This window comes from Stylophora pistillata, chromosome 1 (assembly GCF_964205215.1).
Source record: "Stylophora pistillata chromosome 1, jaStyPist1.2, whole genome shotgun sequence".
Lineage (NCBI taxonomy): Eukaryota > Metazoa > Cnidaria > Anthozoa > Scleractinia > Pocilloporidae > Stylophora > Stylophora pistillata.
Window position 1 is genome coordinate 35464155 of NC_142519.1, and position 19213 is coordinate 35483367.

General features: G+C 41.3%; 2 protein-coding genes, 1 non-coding gene and 1 pseudogene across 3 annotated transcripts; all 4 read left to right on the top strand.

Annotated features, from left to right (window-relative positions):
• Positions 1–703: 703 nt before the first annotated feature.
• Trnat-ggu (transfer RNA threonine (anticodon GGU)) lies at positions 704–776 on the top strand. Its single transcript has one exon. It is a non-coding gene; the product is annotated as a tRNA-Thr (tRNA).
• Positions 777–6246: 5470 nt separating this feature from the next.
• LOC148742248 (uncharacterized) lies at positions 6247–8685 on the top strand (annotated as a pseudogene).
• A 7029-nt stretch (positions 8686–15714) lies between these two features.
• LOC148742249 (uncharacterized) lies at positions 15715–18201 on the top strand. The gene is made up of 5 exons (XM_088746935.1): positions 15715–16161; positions 16680–17007; positions 17180–17633; positions 17737–18070; positions 18139–18201. The coding sequence occupies exons 1-5, from the start codon at positions 15715–15717 to the stop codon at positions 18199–18201; spliced, it is 1626 nt and encodes a 541-aa protein (XP_088603061.1).
• A 19-nt stretch (positions 18202–18220) lies between these two features.
• On the top strand, positions 18221–19213 carry LOC148742250 (uncharacterized). Its single transcript, XM_088753381.1, has one exon. The coding sequence runs from the start codon at positions 18227–18229 to the stop codon at positions 19196–19198; it is 972 nt and encodes a 323-aa protein (XP_088609507.1). The 5' UTR covers positions 18221–18226; the 3' UTR covers positions 19199–19213.

Sequence of the window (19213 nt, forward strand, 5' to 3'; positions counted from 1 at the left end):
TTTTGTAAGGCATTTTTTTTTTTTCAGCAATATTGTACCCTATGGAAAGCGATACTGGACAAAAGTGGTCGAGAATAATTTTGTTGGCCGAGAAATAATTTTGTCTTTCGAGATATATTTTCGATGGTCCAGAATTATTTTTGACGATTGAGAAAAACTTTTTCCTTAGTCGAGAAATAATTCTCTCTGGCGAGAAATATTGTGGAAGTCCAGAAATATTTTAAAGGATCGAGAAAACTTTTTCATAGGTCAAACAATTTTTTTTACTGGTTTAGAATTTTTTGTTAGATTGAAAACTAATTCGGTCGATCGAGAATTTTTTGCCCACCGAGAATTTTTTTGGTCGATCGAGAATGCTTTTGTCGATTGAGAATTTTTCCGTCAATCGAGAAATTGTACATAACCGTACGCCACATAAATCCTGAACAATATTGCGTTAATTTAGTTCATCAAAAATGCAGAAGATTTTTGGTAGTTTTTGGCGAGATTGCTTTTACTGAGTTTTCCAAATACCTCGTAATGGTAAGAATTTATTTGAACTGCGGTTACAGAAACGCATACGAGAACGATCTTCGCAGTGAGCAGCACTATTTAAGCAATAGTAAAATTAAGACCTGAAAAAAATTCAGGCCTGTACGGGATTCGAACCCATGACCTCTGCGATGCCAATGTAGCGCTCTACCAACTCTACCAGCACCAAGTTGGCTTGTTAGCTCAGTTGGTAGAGCACTGCACTGGTATCGCAGAGGTCATGGGTTCGAATCCCGTACAGTTCTGAATTTTTTTCAGGTGTTAATTTCACTATTCCTTAAATAGTGCTGCTTACTGCGAAGATCGTTCTCATATGCATACCTCTTAATGTTCCTCCTGAAAAGTATTTCTTCTCATAATGCCTTTTTTTCGTGCAAAGATAGTTTGTATGGAATAATATCATTTCCGGTGTTTTTAGGATACCTTAGACCTTCGCGGGTGTCCTTGGCGAAAGAAATTGTTACCGCGCTATCTAACCGCCATGAACTATGTATCAATGGAAAGGTTAAATGTACTGTCCAGCAAAAAATCTTTCGTTTTAGCTTGATCTAATCGTAAGCCGACCAAGGCGAGACAATTCGAAACGGACGATGTTTCTTTGAGCGAATTAATCGGGTATCAGATTTACCCGCACAAGTGAAACTTCTGCACAATTTCAATCCTAAGGGGTTGGTCTCCAAAACCGTGTGGGGTTTTTTTTCGATATTCCTATTGGTTGCTTTGCAATCTTTCTGTCAAGTTCGGTTATTAAAATTTTACCGATACGCGTTACGCCGGAGACCATTGCGGGAGATCAATTTCGAAAAACAGAAAAGCCCCACTCGGTTTTTTAGATTGGTATCTTGGGAGCCTTCGGACCAAATTTCAAGTCAGGCAATCCGTAAAGGTTTCATACCCTATTAATTCTTCCAAAGAAGTCACACTCGGGTAAAAACGAAGTGGGTCTTTTCCGCTTCCCAAGTTTTTTCCAATATTTCACGCCTTTGGTTGACCACATATCAAGTTATGTCAACACTTTGAAAAACTCGAAATGCCGACCGCATTTTTGTAGTATACGCATCCTTATACAATCTGCAATGCATTGGATGTATTCACTGAAACTGAAAGGTTCTGCAAAAAAGGCCTGTTCTACGCCAGATGCGAAAAACCACTAAAAAGAAAACACTCTTTAGACGTGGCAAAAAAATATGTGGAAACGTATGCCTCATCTAATGCAGCAGAACGAAACCCCAAGGAAAGAGTATAGAACCTGGTTACCATACTAATCACAGAAAAATCGATGAATGTTGTGATATTTTGCGGAGAATTGTAGAACAAAATTACATCACAAAATAAAAAAGAAAGTGGTCAAATCTAAGACTGACCCACCTGGAATTATTTAATTTTATCGCGAAACGCTTAAATAATCCGAAACTACCATGAAGGCACGCGAACCTCTTCAACGTGCTATCAGAATATTAATTTCTGACTAGGTCGTTTCCATGTCACTCAAACGTCAGTAATTACATTTTTTGAACTGTAATATGGCTTAGCAACGGAAAAAGAAAAGAAAATATATTTTACACCAATACAAAATCATGAGCGAAAACAGAGTACGTGTTCATTTTACTCTAATTTGCGAGTCTAAAATGCTAATTAGAGCCTTCATCATGAAGACAACATCGGGCAAGCTCGGATTTCATAATCGGAAATCCACCCGAGATGACCTCCTTCTGACGGATTTCGGCGTACGCTTTCCATTTTCGTTAGTACTATATGATGTCCCATGTGATCATATTTTGGAGCGAAAACGCCCGCTGACCAGCTCAATTGACAGAACAATTCTCGATCGACAAAAAAAAATTCTCGACCATCAGGAAAATTCACGCTCGAAAAAAATTTCTCGGTCGACAAAGAAAATTCTCGATCGGCAAAAAAATTCTCGATCGGAAAAATTAATTCTCAATCTACCAAAAAATTCTCAACCCGTAAAAAAAATTGTTTGACCAATGAAAAAGTTTTCTCGAGCCTTTGATATATTTCTGGGCTTACCACAAATATTTCTCGTCAGAGAGAATTATTTATCGATCAAGGAAAAAGTTTTCTTAATCGTCAAAAATATTTCTGGACCATCGAAATTATATCTCGAAGGACAAAATTATTTCTCGGCTAACAAAATTATTCTCGACCACTTTTGTCCAGTATGGCCTTCCATAGTACCCAATAAAGTGTTTCAATGTCATGTTTGATTCTCCTTGTTTATTCGGCAGTGGGATCGACCCGGTCCTCCTTGTGTACTTTTGGTCCTAAATTCTGATGCGCCAAATAACGCTTTTACTTCATAGATAAAGTTTTTTTTAGATTAAGTAGAATTGATTCTTATTTTACACCTTTCAAATGTCTGACTATGTACATTTATCGGCACACAGATGTTTGAATCAATGAGAATCGAAATCACCCCCAACTGTAGCTCAGACTATGGCTATTAGCCAGTTTGTGTTAACGTTTTCAATTTTTCTCGAGCCATAGAGACACTTGTAAACCATTAACATTATCTTCCCCTAATTTGTCACCAATTAAAAACGTAATGAATAATAAGTTAATCAGGCTAAGAGATCAGCAATTAACATACATACATACTGACATACATAGGTTAATTGACCACTCCCCATAGGGGCTTTTCAGGGCCAACATCCACCCATCCCACCCAGGGGAGGACATCCACCACACATTAATCTCGTGCGTGGGAAATTAACGTCTCCTACCCCTAACCCTGCAGGAGACGGGGCCTACGGTTTATTCGTCCTTATCCGAGAAGATTAGAATATCTATCCAATTCTTGATTATAGAAAGGTAGCAAATTCTCCTCACTTATTTTAAGACCATGAGTATTGGTCCGTACTTGAGTGTCTAAATGTACAAATCGCCGGATCGGTGGGAATAATGATGTTGCATTAGAAATCGCAAACGTTCGGCTTGCACGATTTTCCGAGAGGTCATTCGCTTGAATCAGTGCTTGTGTCATGAAAGCGTCCAAAAGAATTTATTTAGGGGTATGTAAATAATTCTTTTATTCTCCTTGCTAGGATCAACGTAGTGTGTGATATTTGTATTTGTTACGTAATTTATATTCTTCACTTGTGTAACCTGTTGTGTAATTAATCTTTATTTTAATATATCAAATAGTTTTCTTCTTTTTTGGCACCTTGCGTCCACATGTATATAAGGATTTGGGTGGTTACGGTGTGAGGTTTTTTTTCTCCCTGTTTTGAGAGAAGGTCACCGGCGGTGAAGGATTAAAAGTTACGGAGACTCGTTCGGATCAGGGCACGTTTCAATTACTCAAGAGTCATTCAGTAAAATCGTTCCTTTACACGACAAAGAGTCCATTGCCGGGGGGCTTATGTGTGCCGAGAAGCTGGCCAAATAAAGCGCAGAAAAAGGAAAAGGAGAAGATTATCTTCTGTCAGACAGTAAGCCAGTGAAGACAACTGAGTCAAGCAAAGTCTGAGCGAAGACCGAATTACGTAAAGTTGGAAACTTCTACGTTTAGCTGGGTTAAATGTGAGTTTGGTTTGTGAATCGTGAGTTTGGTTTATCAGTCGTTTGTTGGTGGAACGTGGTTGGGTTAAGGACCGGTCAAGCACAGGGACACGAGGCCGAACTAAACTGAACTGAAAAAAAAAACCCTGCCCTTTTTTATATTACATCTAATAGTAATACTGTTGTAAATAGATTTAGTGTGCTGTAGTTTTATGGTTACCGTGCGCCTTCAGGGGTGTCTCGCGTGTAAGCGATGTAGCGCGTCCTGTTTAAAGAGGCTGGATATAGTTTCTTTGGCGCGCGCAGACTGGGTTCTAATTTACCTGGGACTTTTAAAAGTTGAAAAAAAAAAAAAATAAGAAAAAAAAAAACCACAAGCAAACAAACATGGCCACCGCGCTTAGGCCAGAATAATTTTTTCATCTGCCTAGTAGACTATGTTTTACGCTTCTAGGTAGGCTGCCAAAATACGCGTGAATCCGGCCGCAAACACGATCGCGATCGTCGGAGCTATTTTCCCATATCGTGGCTGGTTTCCGGAACACTAAATAGGTGCTACCTACATGCAAATATCAGCAGCTACGCTTCTCGTGTAAACAAGTCACTGTCAAAACTGTGAATGGTGAGAGAACTTTGCACAAAGAGAATGTTCGAGTACACTCCTGAGCGAATGTCTTCAATCTTTTACCACTTTCCTTTCCAGCACTACGCAATTGTCACACCGTTTTAATTGGCCATAATTCTTTTGTGTTCGACACTCCTACACTCCGACGATGTGCTGGAAATTCAAATAAAGAAACATTATCGTCGAAGAAAGTGTTTTTCGCCGATAGCCTTACACTCATCAAAACACTCGCTAAAGGTGGTAACGCTCTTCTCAATCCTGACGGAAAACCTTGTAAAAGCAATCTCCCTTCTGTGTATCAAGCTGTTTTTTATGAGGATTTCTACGCACACGATGCTTTGGAAGATGTACGTGCCCTCCATTGTGTCCTCTTTCAATCCCCGTTGCAGCTAACAAGTGCCGTTGCAGCTAACAAGTGCCGTTGCAGCTAACAAGTGCCGTTGCAGCTAACAAGTGCTGACATAAACAACCGCATGTGAAATCCGCTTCCTTCGCTTTCGTAGACATGGACTTTCTTGACGGACGCCACGAACGCATGTAAACTTTCAAAGACAAGCTCTATTCACAGGGTAATAACGGGCTCCTCGCCAGGGTGCATTTAGTTTAGGTTACGCCGAAGATCCTCGGCGTGGGTTTTAAAATTTTGCGGCGTACCGGCGTGCGATCGAAAAGATGTCGGCGTACTGAAGCGTATGATGAAGGCAATGCTTGGCGTAACCGGCGTACCCTCACCAACCTGGCGTAGCCACGAAAGCCACCTGTGGCGGCTGTGGCCAATAAATAAATAAATGTATGATCTTTTTGAGTGCATATATCTTTGCAGAACGTCTGTCACAGTACAATACTTGTATCCAGAGAGCATTGGCAAGCAACCGCTCTAATACCTGAGCGTTCGAAGGTGAATTTGTTCTCTTTCAGAAGAGTGGAAACCTGGGGCCAAGAAAGGCACGCGCGCGCAGTGCACACGCATTTGTTTTTAACTTCTTGCGGGTCCCCACTGACGATACCATAACTGAGGGCGCGCTTACTCGCGCCCAGTGTTGCCTCTCTTTTTCAATGTGGGCAGTGGATTATTGCTTTTAGCTGAGTTTCAGTGAATTCTCGTAGCTCGCGAGCTCTTGATTGAAAGAAACACTAGAACTTGTTGTCCTGAGTGTATAATATTCCGTACTTATATTGTCCAGAACAAGGTACTGACCAGTAACCAAAACGGTCGTACAACTTGGAATCCCCGCCCCCCTCCTAAAATAAAGGGTTTAAGAAAATGCAAACTATTAATCAAGACTTTCTTTTACGTTGTGGCTCCTAAAAGAGCCGTTTTTTGTTGTGGAAGTTAGTCCTCGCCAGCTTCATCCTTGTCATCATCCCCACGCACGATATATTACTCCAAGGTATCCAAGTTCTCTACCATAGAAAGGATGGTATTTTTAAGGACGCTGTATTGCATCAAAATTGTCTGGAAATCTTCCTCGCGTATTCCCGTGGTAGCTATTGAAGGAACACGAACATTCAGCAACTGTTCACGATGTTCTTGCAGCGTTTCCAATAGATCAAAACGCTCATCTCTAATGTGGTTGATTGGTCACAGTCGCAACAACTTTAACGACATTCTCTATTGTCTGGAGAAAACAGTCAACGGAAGATAATCAATGTTTGGCTAAACCATCCTCTACCCTCGACCTAACTGCCACCTCACATATGGGCCACGGTGGATAAAGGTACCCCAGCCCGAACAACAAATCCGCAGGCCATACCGGTCGTTGCCCGTGATGAAACTGGCTTTCCCTGTCCGATTCCTGTCGCTTCCCGGGGTTTATACAGAGCTTGAACAAGCGTCATACGAGGTGCTAGCAGAGCTTGTTATCAAATCAATTGAAAACCATTTTTCAAAAGAGGTGCTTTCAAGACTGTGTGGCATTGCAGTAGATGGTCCATGCCAGGCAAGTGGTTTTCGCAGAAAGCTCTTAGAGGCATCATGAAACTGACATCGTCGAAACTCGGGAGGATCACCTGGCCTTACCAGTGACATGGGATAATAAATAATAATAATAATAATAATTATTATAATAATTATAACTTTTATTTATAGAGCGCTCATATCCTGAGGTCATGGCGCTTTACAACACTGTGTGGGGGACTCTACCAGACTGCTAAGCAGTTTACAATCAATGAAAGGCGAATCTAACGGATACCCCCTCCGCCCAATTCCCAGTAAATAGGCCAGACCACATCACAGTAATCTCGTGAGTGTGTTCTTTAACGTCCCCTGCCTAATCAAATTAACTAACAGATGTAGGAGACGGGACATACGGTTTATTCGTCCTTATCCGAGAAGACTAGAATTTCTATCCATTTCTTGATGTTATAGAAAGGTAGCACATTCTCCTCAGTTATTTTAAGACCTTGAGTGTTGGTCCGGCCGGGGCTTGAACCCTCGACCTCCCGCACAACAGTCTGGCGCTCAACAAATTGAGCTAACATGGGATGCTGCTCACATCTTGAATTTGAGGGTGTCTGACGTCAAGGATTCGAAATCACCTGGTGGCATCTTCTTCCAAACGTTTCTGAAAAGATTCAACGTCTTCAATACCATTTTTGCCAATGGGAAAGGATTTGCCTTCCTTCAGCTAGTAGATGAAACAGCTCGAAGACCGGTAGCGATATGCCAGTTCCTCCTATGAACAGTGGTGTAAAATTGAGCAAAGCTATGGATCGTTCTGGAAAGCAATTGAAGCATTGTATCCAAATCGAAATGAAGAGGAAGAGCTCCAGTACATGATTGCCGGATCAGACTTCGTTGTTGATTTGCTGGCCTGCTTGGATATCATGGGGCGTGTCAACAGTTGATCTAATGCTACGTGTGCAGTCGCTTCACACTCCTGTGTGGAAGTTGAAACTCTGGTGGCCAAGGGTTAAACCAAAGCTATCAGAAGTTGCTAGTGGTGATACAGTGCATTTCCCGCGATTAAAGAAAGCTGGAGAGACGTTGAAGCCTGGTGGAAAGTAGAAAGGAGTGGAGCTATTGAAAGGCCGGCTTGTCACAAAAGACGAGGAAAACCGAGTCACTGGAGGTCGGTTTACGTGGAAACCGCGAGAAGAAAGCGACATTAAAGAAGATCACAAACGTGTTGCATCTGATCTGATGAATGCACTAGACCGACGAGTGCAATCTGCTGTGTCAGACCATTCCTTGACGGTTTTCCGGAATTCGATGCGGCTGGTCTGGTAAGGCTACAATGTGGCGCTTTAACGGCAGATGGCGTCGTGAAGTTGGAAATAGAGCACGGTGAGTACGGTACCTATGGCGTAAGAGCATGTGAGGCTGTCCTTACAGTTGCTTCTAACATGGAACTTAACCAGAAGTCGGGAATGGATCTGGATCCTCGACTGGCATTCCGTTTCATGGACAGAATTAAAGAGGCTGTAAAAGTAGGTATTTGGAAAAGTCTATGTCCTACTTGGTTTATGGTTCAAGGTACTCATGATGAGCCATTGAAACACGAGGATGCTAGTCTTGTCCTGTTTGAGCATGCCCCTTCAATACTTTGGATGCCGTTTTTAAGATGAAGTTTGCCAGTGGACAGGAGTACAATGTCCGTTTACACGAACAGAATGTTTTCAGCTATGTTACTCTCAGGAAGACATTTATAAGATCACACAACCACAATCATGCGCTATCCTGGATATTGTACTTGCAAAAGGGGGACCAGAGGCCATTGCAGAAAGCTATTATAGCTGCATGAGAGTACAGCAAAAGTCTGGAGGCCAATCAAATGAGACACTTTCCAGAAGAACGAAACTGAACTGGTGTTTACCCTCATTAAAGAAGTGTGATGATATCATTCATGAAAGCGTCAGCCTGCATTTGAAAGGAGATGATGTGATCCGCTCCCACGGACGAAATGCTTTCTTTTCAGGATATGAGAAGCATTATTCAGTCTCGCCGGAAAGTCGGGGATCGAATAGATTCGTATTCAGGTCGCTGTCCTTTTCTGGCAGATAAGTAAGAAAACATGTGTGTATTCTGTGCCAACGCTGATCGTCATTTGTTTGACATGACGATTCCTAAAATTTAAGAACATAGATTGACAAAATAGATAAAAAGGTAAGCAATTGGTTGCTTTCCTTCAGGAATTTGGACATTTATTGGTCTACGCTGTATACCTAATGACCAACTTCTGTCTATTAAGTCATGTGAAGTGGATCTATACTTCCTGTAGCTCATTGACCTGTGAAAGTCTAAAAGCCGGAATGCAAAGATTAAAAGATGTATACTTCTTGACAAGTTAGCAAATGCAAAATTGTTCAAGCGAAGCACGATAGTATATGTAGTTAATGCATATTGTGCGAAAATTAAGGTGCACACCTTGAATATCACCTGTTTCTATGAACAGTATTGTTTCTAAAATTATAAGGTGCGGAAGTGATAACTGATAACAACGGAAATTCATAGTTCCTTGTCAACGATAAGCGAAAACGTTCCTGAATCCATATTAGCCGGCTCTTGTGTCCTCGATTTCTAGCGGTGGCTATATAAAATAAAGCACCATCACTGAACGCATAAATATGAAAAGTAAATGTTTTTGCTCCTGATAGCGAACATGGACATCCCTTCAACAAACTAGTCTCCAGCTGCAGGATTTCTCTTACCCGCCTCTCTTACGCGGCGGCGCGGCGGCAAAATATCTGGGCCCGGGGGCAATTATTGGCGTAGTATGCTACCAACGGCGTAGAATTGTGGCCTATTTGGCGTACATTTTCAAAGCCCTCGGCGTAACTTCGGCGTGGGGTCTATGCAGATTCCATCCTGGGCTCCTCGTCAAAGAAAACATTCAGAAAATCGCAGAAAGCGGTCTGTGTTACAATGACTTAAAAGATCTTTACAACAACGGTGGGAAGGAAGCACTGGTCTCCATTCTTAGCAAATCGCCAACCACATCGCGTCGATCAGCTCCAAGAGGAACAAAACATCCCGACACTTTGCACAAAATAATCCAGCACTTTGAAGGCAAATAGAGCAGCAGCCATTTCCAGGCGCAATCCACCCAGAAGGTGAACCTCTATTGGCAAAATAAAGCTCTTTAGAAGAGCGCGAAGGACGTTCGGCGAAAAAGACGTCCAAAACCTTGTGGCGTCCGTGGCAAGTGTCGTGGCGTGACACAAATGTTGCGCATGCGCAATTTCCCATCTTATCGAGTTGAAATTTTCGGAAATTTGAAACTTTAGACTTGCGTATTTCCGTTTCCGCTCGGGGAATTTTTTTTATTTTTTGCACGTTAACTTTGAACGGCTCTGTGCGTGTTTTACAAAAATTCGAAAAAAGTTGGTCAGAGGGAAAAAAGTTAACGATGAATTCTAAAAAAGGCCTCTTTTCCTTAAACTTTCTGACAGAATTTTTTAAACTTAACAGTCAAGTAGACCAAGACAGTCGAATTAAGGACGCCTGCAAAATCTAAAATAAATTCACCGTCAAGTTTTTAAGAAAATTCAAGTCAAGTCTAATTTTGGACCCAGCATTGCAAGCCAGCAACTTTGCCATGGTAACGAATTTTTCAATACATATACAACAAACTGATTCTTCAATAATATCTTTATTTCAGGGGAAAATGCGATCGCGATTCGTTAAAGTTAAGCTTCATAATTTTAGTTTAAATATCTTGAATCAGAAAAGTGAAAAACTATATCCAGCCTCCTTAAACTGTAGATCCCTAAACCCCTATATCAAATTAAAGCTTATAGGACTGGCTATCAGACTATACCAAAAATTTGGAAAAAAACTAAATTGTCGAGTTTTTCACGACTTCTAAATGCGAGCGCCCGAATCACCTTTTGGACGTTACATGTTAAAGCGAATTTTGTTTTTCGCTTATTTAATGTGTTCCTCCGTTTCCGGGGCGAGAGCGCTAAAAAAAAACGTGTGTGTGATTTGCCATATTCAATTTCAGTGAAAAGTTACAAAACAATGTGGAGTGATCGTACAAAAATCGCTCTTGACAAAAAAATAATTAAAAAATAAAAAGTTCGGAGACACGTTTTTGTTGTTTATATACAAAACTACCTACTGTCAAAATTGGAGTGTAATCGAACAAATTCCCTTTGACTTGTGGCTCTTAAAAGGTGATTCGGGCGCTCGCATTTAGAAGTCGTGAAAAATCTGACAATTTATATTTTTTAAAAATTTTTGGTAAAGTCTGATAGCCAGTCCTATAAGCTTTAATTTGATTTGGGGTTAGATATCTACGGTTTAAACCGGACGCACTACATCGCTTGCACGCGAGACACCCATGAAGGTGCACGGTAACCTGAAATTATCGTATTAAATTATGTAAATTAATTAAGGTGGATAATTCAGCTCATTGTAGTATCGTTATTGTTAGTTACTTTATTGTCTTACTTAGAATAATAAATATTTGTAGGCCTACGTTTAGTTGTGTTGGGGCGTGTCTTCTCGGGCTTGTTTGTGCTTGGTGTTTTGTGTGTGTTAGAGGGCGCCCACCTTTGTGGCGTAGTATCGTCACAGCTTGTTAGGTATTCTTGTCCATTCAATCCTTCTAAAACTTTTGGTCAACTCTTTTTACTTTATAGCACCGTCGTTTCCTGAATAGACCGCGGAGTCAAATGTCCCATCTCATCAAAAAGACCAACCAGGCCGTGGTGTCGTTCCCTGACAGCCGTGCAGCATAACAGGGCATTGAATATAAATTAAAAAAAAATCATAAATAATCGACATTGCAAGAGATCCCTATATATCAAGGGAATGATAGAGTACTTTTCTTGGCTATGAACAGTTTAGTATGAGCGAAAAAAAGGAAGCGATTCGAATTATTTAACTCGTCATTAGTCCAGCCTAAGCAGTAGTTGAACAAAACTGCATGATCAATTTTTTAATTCTTTAAAATGTTTAATGAATTAGGTTATGATCTTTTTGTTTGTCTGTCTGTCTGTCTGTCTGTCTGTCAGTCTGTCTGTCTGTCAGTCTGTCTGTCTGTCCATCTGTCTGTCTCTCTGTCTCCTCTACTGTCTCACGGTAAAGTTGGCTGACTGACGGGGAAGGAGGAAGTAAGGAAAGGAGAATGAATGAGTAACCAGGTAACTGGTTAACCACTATAGAAGATCAAGTACAACGTTCAGTATCTTTCAAGCCCAGAAAAAAAAGAAAAAGGTTTGCACATACTTTTTCAAACTTCAGTTTGTCGGCAGTCAGGAGCAGGGGGAGGTAGGCGTAAAACACGTCATGTGAACCCTCTGTGCACGCGTAAATAATTGCAACCTAAGAAGGAAGAAAAATCATAAGCATTTATGAAAAATCACTCAACCCGTTAAAGGAATTTACTTAACAACAATAAACTAACTTACGATCAGTATCACCCTCACCAAAAACAAAGTTAGGTTACGTTTCGAAATCCCAAAGTCAGCGTCAGAATCTGTCAAACACATTTCAATGGCAGAGACAAAAATCATGTTGTGTCTTGCGCCTATTTCTCACTGGATCACTTGCAATAGCCTCAGCTGAATTTCTCGCGATTAGGTACTATTTAAATGTTCTTCATGATTTAGTGTGTACGCTGGAGATCACAATGAAGATGCACAAAAGCAATAGCATGCAGCCGAAAGTTGAAAAATAATTTTACCCGAAATTGAGTGGAAACTTTGCTGAAAGCAAAACAAATTGTTGCACAGCCTCACAAATAGTGATTAAGAACTCACATATTCTAATGACTGTAAAACAACAGGCGATGGTATGAAGGAGCCTTTAGTCTGCAACAAGTATAAAGTCGTAAATTAATACACGATATTATTTTGAATGAGATTACCAGCGATGGAAAGAGTAAATATTTACATTAACCGGCGTAGTTCACTGATTTGCACATTTCCCCCAATGTTTGTATATACGTTGATGTGCGAAGATTTTTTACCTTTCTTTCTGTAAACAAATCCATTTTGTTGTATGATTTTCCCTGCAGGCCAGCTCTGGTTTGGTATTTTCTGTCGCAGGTATTATCTCCAACCTGACCTCAGGAACTCTGTATCTCGTCATAAAAGTTATATTTCCTAAAGGAAGGTAGATTTGGACTTCTCACGGTTTTGAGATAAGAATTATTTTTATTACTGCAAGATATAAAATGACTTTTTAGCTAAATATGCTTCTCAGCCTATTTCATTTTCTTCTTTGTCCTTTGTTTTACTTAGAGTAAACGAAGGAGGAGTTTTAATTGCAAAAAAAATTATGCTTAAAGGATATGTAGAAGAATTAAGAAAGCGAAATGAATGTTGTTTAAAAAGAGATTGCTTTTTTTCCCTAGTGAATCTGCCGATTGTCAAGAGTGGGAATTACGTACAGAACGTGTTCTCATTCGTGCACAGGTCACTCGCTGCTTTTAGCTTGCTGCTTGTTATAATTTTTCAAGTTTACCAGACAGCCTGCGGGGAAATAGATGAGATGCAGTTTGTTAGCTGACTTAAAGCCGCGTTTGTGTGGATAGTTTTATATGGATGAACTGCACGGTATTATGTAATAAAGGGTGAATTCCTAAGGAGAAAGAAGTAGAATTAAGAAAAAATGTTGAAATTTGTATATATATATATATATAGTACACACTTCATCAACGAATATTGCAGTCTTGTGATGTACCGTTAACATAGTTAGAGTGTCAGCAACTGAGAAGCAGAGCAAGTCCAGACTTTTCTCCTTTCCCCCTACATTTTTGGGATCTGTTTCCAGATCAATTTTCTTTTCTTTTTTCAAAAGTGAATAGCGTATTTTAAGGAATTCAATTGCGATACGCTCTCCTTTCCTCTTATAAGTTATGTCATGGCTAAAGCTCAAAAGAGGGGTTTCTGAAATACAGGAGCTGGACCCCCACTCCCCTTCCCACAAACCATTGCCACCTAATTATGGCTCTGCATATATCGTAGCAACCAACACATTTGGGCTACACTCTAGAATATTTCATCTTCAAGATGAGATGACGGTAAAACCTTCAGAGAAAGAATTACAGAAATTTTCCAGGCATTGTTGATTTTAATATCACTGATAATTAAAGATTTTCCCGTTTCTTGTCGCTTACTCTGCACTTAACAGGAGCCGAGGAGGAGACTGAACCAGTCTCAGGCTATACAACCCACTTGTAATGTACTGTCATAAGGAAATAATACGTCGCGCTACTGGCTGGCTGAAGCTGGTGGCATTTACCGTAATATCGTTCATTTTAGCTATAACAATGACAGTGACTTCAAGCTTGTGTTACAGTTCTCGTTTATTGCTTCACCAATGAAGTCGGCGTTTTTGAATGGTGTGTCAGTGTCGTGGACTGATTATTTTGTGTTTATATTGTTTAACCGCCTCCCGGTTAGCTCAATGGATAGAGCGCTGGACTGTTGTGCGGGAGGTCGAGGGTTCGAGCCCCGGCCGGACTAACACGCAGGGTCTTAAAATAATTGAGAAGAATTTGCTGCCTCTCTATAACATCAAGAAATGGTTAGATATTCTAGTCGTCTCTGATAGGGACGAATAAATGGAGGTCCCGTCTCCTGCAGGGTTGGGATAGAAGACGTTAATTTCCCACACACGAGATTACTGTGTGATGGATGTCCTCCCCATGGGATGGGTTGGGTGGGTTTATTGGGCCCGCACTAATTGGCGCAAGCTGTTGCGGTGTCCCTGCCAGTTGGCGAAGCTATTAAAATTAAAAATTAAAATTAAATTATTGAAAGGTTTGACTCGTGTAAAAAGGATATGCTGCTTCTTTATACCTATACTCTCCGTTGTTTTCAATAGTTTAAGGCATTTTTTCCAGCAATATTGTAGCCAATAAAGTGTTTCAATGTTATGTTTGAATCTCAAATTATTTCGTTTACAACAGATGAAATTATCGTTTCTGTGGAAGAACGATTTCTTCCTGCACCGAACACGTTCTGAAAGATCAGACAAAAACATTGCAGTCAAGAAAATGCGTTCTCGAACAATTAAGATCTTAAGGTTTAAGATATTGTATATTTTCTAAAGTGAGATTACCTGTGATAGAACAATTCCTTAGAGAGAAATATGAGGCTTCCCGGTCAATACTTGCTGTAATATTACGAGTAGAAAAATCCCCATAGAAAGGGGGGAATTGTTCCTGAAAAAGGAGAACATTTTCAAAGCAAAGGAGAACACACTTTGTGCCTTCGCCAGCTCCAAGGGTGGTTACGATGAAGTTTGCTACAGGTTTACGAAATCCTCTTTTCATTTGGAAAGTCTTGTTTTCGTGGCTTAAATCGAATGCGATATCGATATCGCCTTGATTATCTCTTTTGTAATATATATCTGTGTTCTGCACATCATGATAGTTGAAAATTTTCGTGGCTGTTTTACCTACAAGGGCAATGAAATGTTCAGCCTTTGGTAAAGCAAAGCGATTTTCGATTACTTCTAAAAAAAATGTAGGGTCAAACTTGATCCCCCCTCGCGACCTGCTTGACGCAATTCAGCTTTGAACAATTCATGATCACCACCTCGAGAGGATAAATATCTTCTCTGGTCCCTATGCAATGATATAATTTTAACATTTTACCTTCCAGCAGAGAACTTTCTCAAGCCGTATCATAAACCTACTCGTAAGTATTGTTGGGGGTTTTTGCCACTCGCTTGGACGACTTAACGAAAGATACCAATACTCTGTAATTTTCTTCTTTATTCTCTACTCTTCTTTCGTTGCTACTACCTTCTACTACCACAGCTATTCCTCTTCTGTTCGGGCCCGGACCCGCAGTGGGAGGATCTCACGCCCCCCAGTGAGACTGGACTTATGATGGGACCACCCTTCTGAGGACATTTTTTGTTGCGTTACTATTATGGTATATAAAAAAAAAACATGTGGTTTTCGCTTGAAGTTATTTTAGTAGTCTGAACAAAATATTTTAGTAGTCGGAACAAAACATTTTAATAGTCTGAACAGAACATTATGGTCCTTCGAAGCCGGATTCGAGAAACCTTTGGGGAAGCAAAGCACTGAGGAGAAAAGTAAACATCGAGATAAACGATTACAGGATTGAATATGGCAGACAACTGTGCATCGTCAGCGGAGGAAATTGTGAGGGAAATGTCTCTTTCCTTAGTCAAAGCTAAGTTCCAAAGGAGAGGATTACCGGCAAAAGGAAAGAAACCAGCTCTAATGGCTCGACTTATCGTTGCTATAAAACAAGAAGAATCTAATCCTCCATCTTTCCAAAACAAAAGTAAGGAATCGACTCATATAGGCTCTAAACAAGCCTTGCCAGCTGACAACGTGCCTGCAGCATCAACTGGTCAACTTTCGTCGTCACAGTCTGCCAATCATCAGTTAAGTAATTTTCAGTTGTTAAGAAGTAAAGAAATCATCCTGATGGACATTAATGCTGTGATACAAGTAATACTTGAGACAAGCAAAAGTCCCAGCAACAACGTCATAAGAATGGAAAATCGTGTTCAAAAGTTGAATGGTTACATGGAGAGTTGCAGTGAGGTAAGAGAGGAAATTATTGCCCTTATTTCTGATGATGAAGTTGCTGAAGAAGTTTAAAAGTGGATTGACTATCAACGAGTGATTGATAATGCTTTAGACATAGCTCAAGGGTATATATCTAAAGAAGCAATTTCCAAAGCAGACGAACAAATTACTTCGAGTTCAGCGGAGCACAGTCACATTTAAAATTACCAAAACTTGAGTTACCCAAGTTTGATGGAGATGTTTTAAAATTTTAAAATTTTGGGGACCAATTCGAGGTTGCTATTCATGATAATTACCATGTGCCTGCTGTTCAAAAGTTCACCTACCTGCGTTCAGTACTTGAAGGGATTGCTTATCACACAATCGAGGGATTTCAAGTCACTAGTGCTAATTATCAGCATGCTGTTGATGCTCTGAAACATCGCTTTGTAGGAAAAGAATAATTATTTCATCTCTAGTAAAGTCAATTATCCAGTTACAAAGGTCAAACGAAAGGGGTAGAGTTTTTGCGAGATCTCCATGACACGCTAAAGAATCGGATTAGAGCACTGGAGGCCCTAGGCGAAAAGCCAACGACCCATTCTTGTATCCTCCTTCCAATATTGGAAACCCAACTTCCACCTGAGTTATCCGAGAAATGGGAATTAGAACTAACTGACACAAAGGAAGAAAGTGTTGATCTTGAACTTTTCTTCAAGTTCCTGAATAAACAAGTGATTTCCAAGGAGGCCGGAAAAAGGAATGGTAGTATGATTGGTGGGAATGGTGGGACAGCCAGAGGAGGTGGGGGATGGGACAAGGATGGAACTAGGGTAAGGAACACCCGAGAGAAAGTGTTTTCAGCAGCTGCTCTATTAGCAAGTGAGACAAATGGGAGAAGTTATGCAGCTTGCCATGTGTGTGAGCAGGGACATGTAACCCTTAAATGTCCAGTCTGAGTGAAAGTCAGTTGACAAACGTTGGCAGTTAGTAAGGGAGAGCCGGCTGTGTTTTAACTTTTTAAAGCCTGCAAATACTTTCCACTATTCTTCAGTCTGCCGCCAACCCAAGTGCAAGGTTGAAGGATGTGGCCGGCGTCATCACACTATACTTCATGGTGACTGGGATCCTACCGCGGAGAAAAAGGGACATACAACATTAAGTGGATTTGTGGCTTCGTACAACTCCAAGATGCAACAAACCTTATTACAGACTAGGACAGCCATGCTGGTTTCAAACGGTTTCCAGAGAGCACCTGTAAGGGTTTTGTTTGACTCAGGAAGCCAAAGGTCTTACATCACCAAGGAGGTTGCCGAATCATTTGCCCTTGATGGACCTTCTGAGGTCCTTAGTGTCTCCATGTTAGGGGGAGAAACCAGTCAAACGATGAGAATGAGAAAAGTCAGGTTATCGCTCGCCTCTGTTCAAGAAAACATTTCAACGCCAGGTAGCATGGAGGCCCTCACCATTGACAAGATCTGCACACCACTAGAACCAGTGGAGATCAGGTTAGAAGATTACCCCCGCCCGCAAAACTTGATACTCGTATCCTCGTGGACCAGTTAACGTCGATATTTTGATAGGAGCAGACTTTTACTTTTCATTTATGAGTGGTAAATGCAAGAAAGGGGAAACCACTCATGCTCCCACTGTAGTAGAGTCATTACTTGGATGGACTGTAGGAGGACCCATCGAGGGTCTTCCTTACAAGAACACTCAATCCATGCTGTCTACCGTGTGCATTGATCCAGTCACGGACAGTCTTAAGCAGTTTTGGGAGCTGGAATCTATTGGAATTGTAGATAAAAGGAATGCACCTATGTCCTTAGAGGAAGAAGAGTCTCTTAGACAGTTCAACGAGGAACTGAAGTTTGATGATAAGCGTTATGAAGTACCGCTGTTATGGAAAAGCGATGCTCTGCCATTGAAGCCAAACTACCTCCAGGTAGTCAAGAGACTCGAGAGTGTCGAAAGACAGCTTAGAAGAAACCAAGAGAGAGCCAATGCTTATAGAGGACGCCATCCATCGAGGAACAGACGGAACATCAAAAGACCTTTGGGGGAAACACCACCTAGTAGCAGAGCCCTACGAGGCTATAACATGAGCAACATGACTACGACTGAAGAGCCTCAAGTTGAAGAAAAACAGCCGGTTGAGAAGAAAGTTGTTGCCAGTAAAGTGACTGGTGCAGTAAAGTGGTTTAACGTGAAGAGCAGTTATGGCTTTATCAACAGAGATGACAACAAGGAGGATATATTTGTTCATCAGACTGTCATCAAGAAGAACAATCCCAAGAAGTACTTGCACCGTGTTGGAGATGGGGAGACAGTGGAGTTTGATGTTGTATCAGGAGCGAAGGGTCCAGAAGCAGCCAACGTGACAGGACCAGGTGGAAGCCCTGTGCAAGGAAGCAAATATGCTCTGGACCGCCGAAGAAACTACTACCGCAACTATCGAGATTTCCGTCGTGGGAGACGCCGCCCCCGTGGCGGGCCCAACTCCGCTACCAACGGAGAGGTTAAACCGAAGGAGGATGATAAGGAGAAGAGGCGACTCCGCCGAAGACCACGTCCCAGATATAGGCGCAGGTCTGATGAGGAACGCCCTGAAGGCGATGAACAAGAAGAACGAGATGGTGATCATGAAGGAGGAGAAGAGGGAGAAGAGCGTCCGGCACAGAATCGTCGCCGTCATCGTCCTTACCGCAGATCCTACAGGCGCCCCCGTAGAGAGGACGGAGTGAGAGGAAAGTGGCCGATGGGAAGAGTTGAAAGATTGCTTCCTGGAAAAGACGGCTTGATTCGTACTGTTGTTTTGAAGACAAAGAAAGGGCTTCTAAGGAGACCTGTACAGAGGCTACCTCATCTGGAAGCAAGCAGTACTCAATTTGGAAGTGGTGAATCAGGTGAAAGCGCTGCTTACGGTGGGGAGTCGTTACTCGAAAGGTCAAGAAAAGGGCGAAGAAGAAACAAGTTACACAGAAATCAGTGTCAAGTCTCCAAAAGTATTGGAGAGGTGGAAAGGATGTTCGGGCCAGGACCCGCAGTGGGAGGATCTCACACCCCCCAGTGAGACTGGACTTATGAC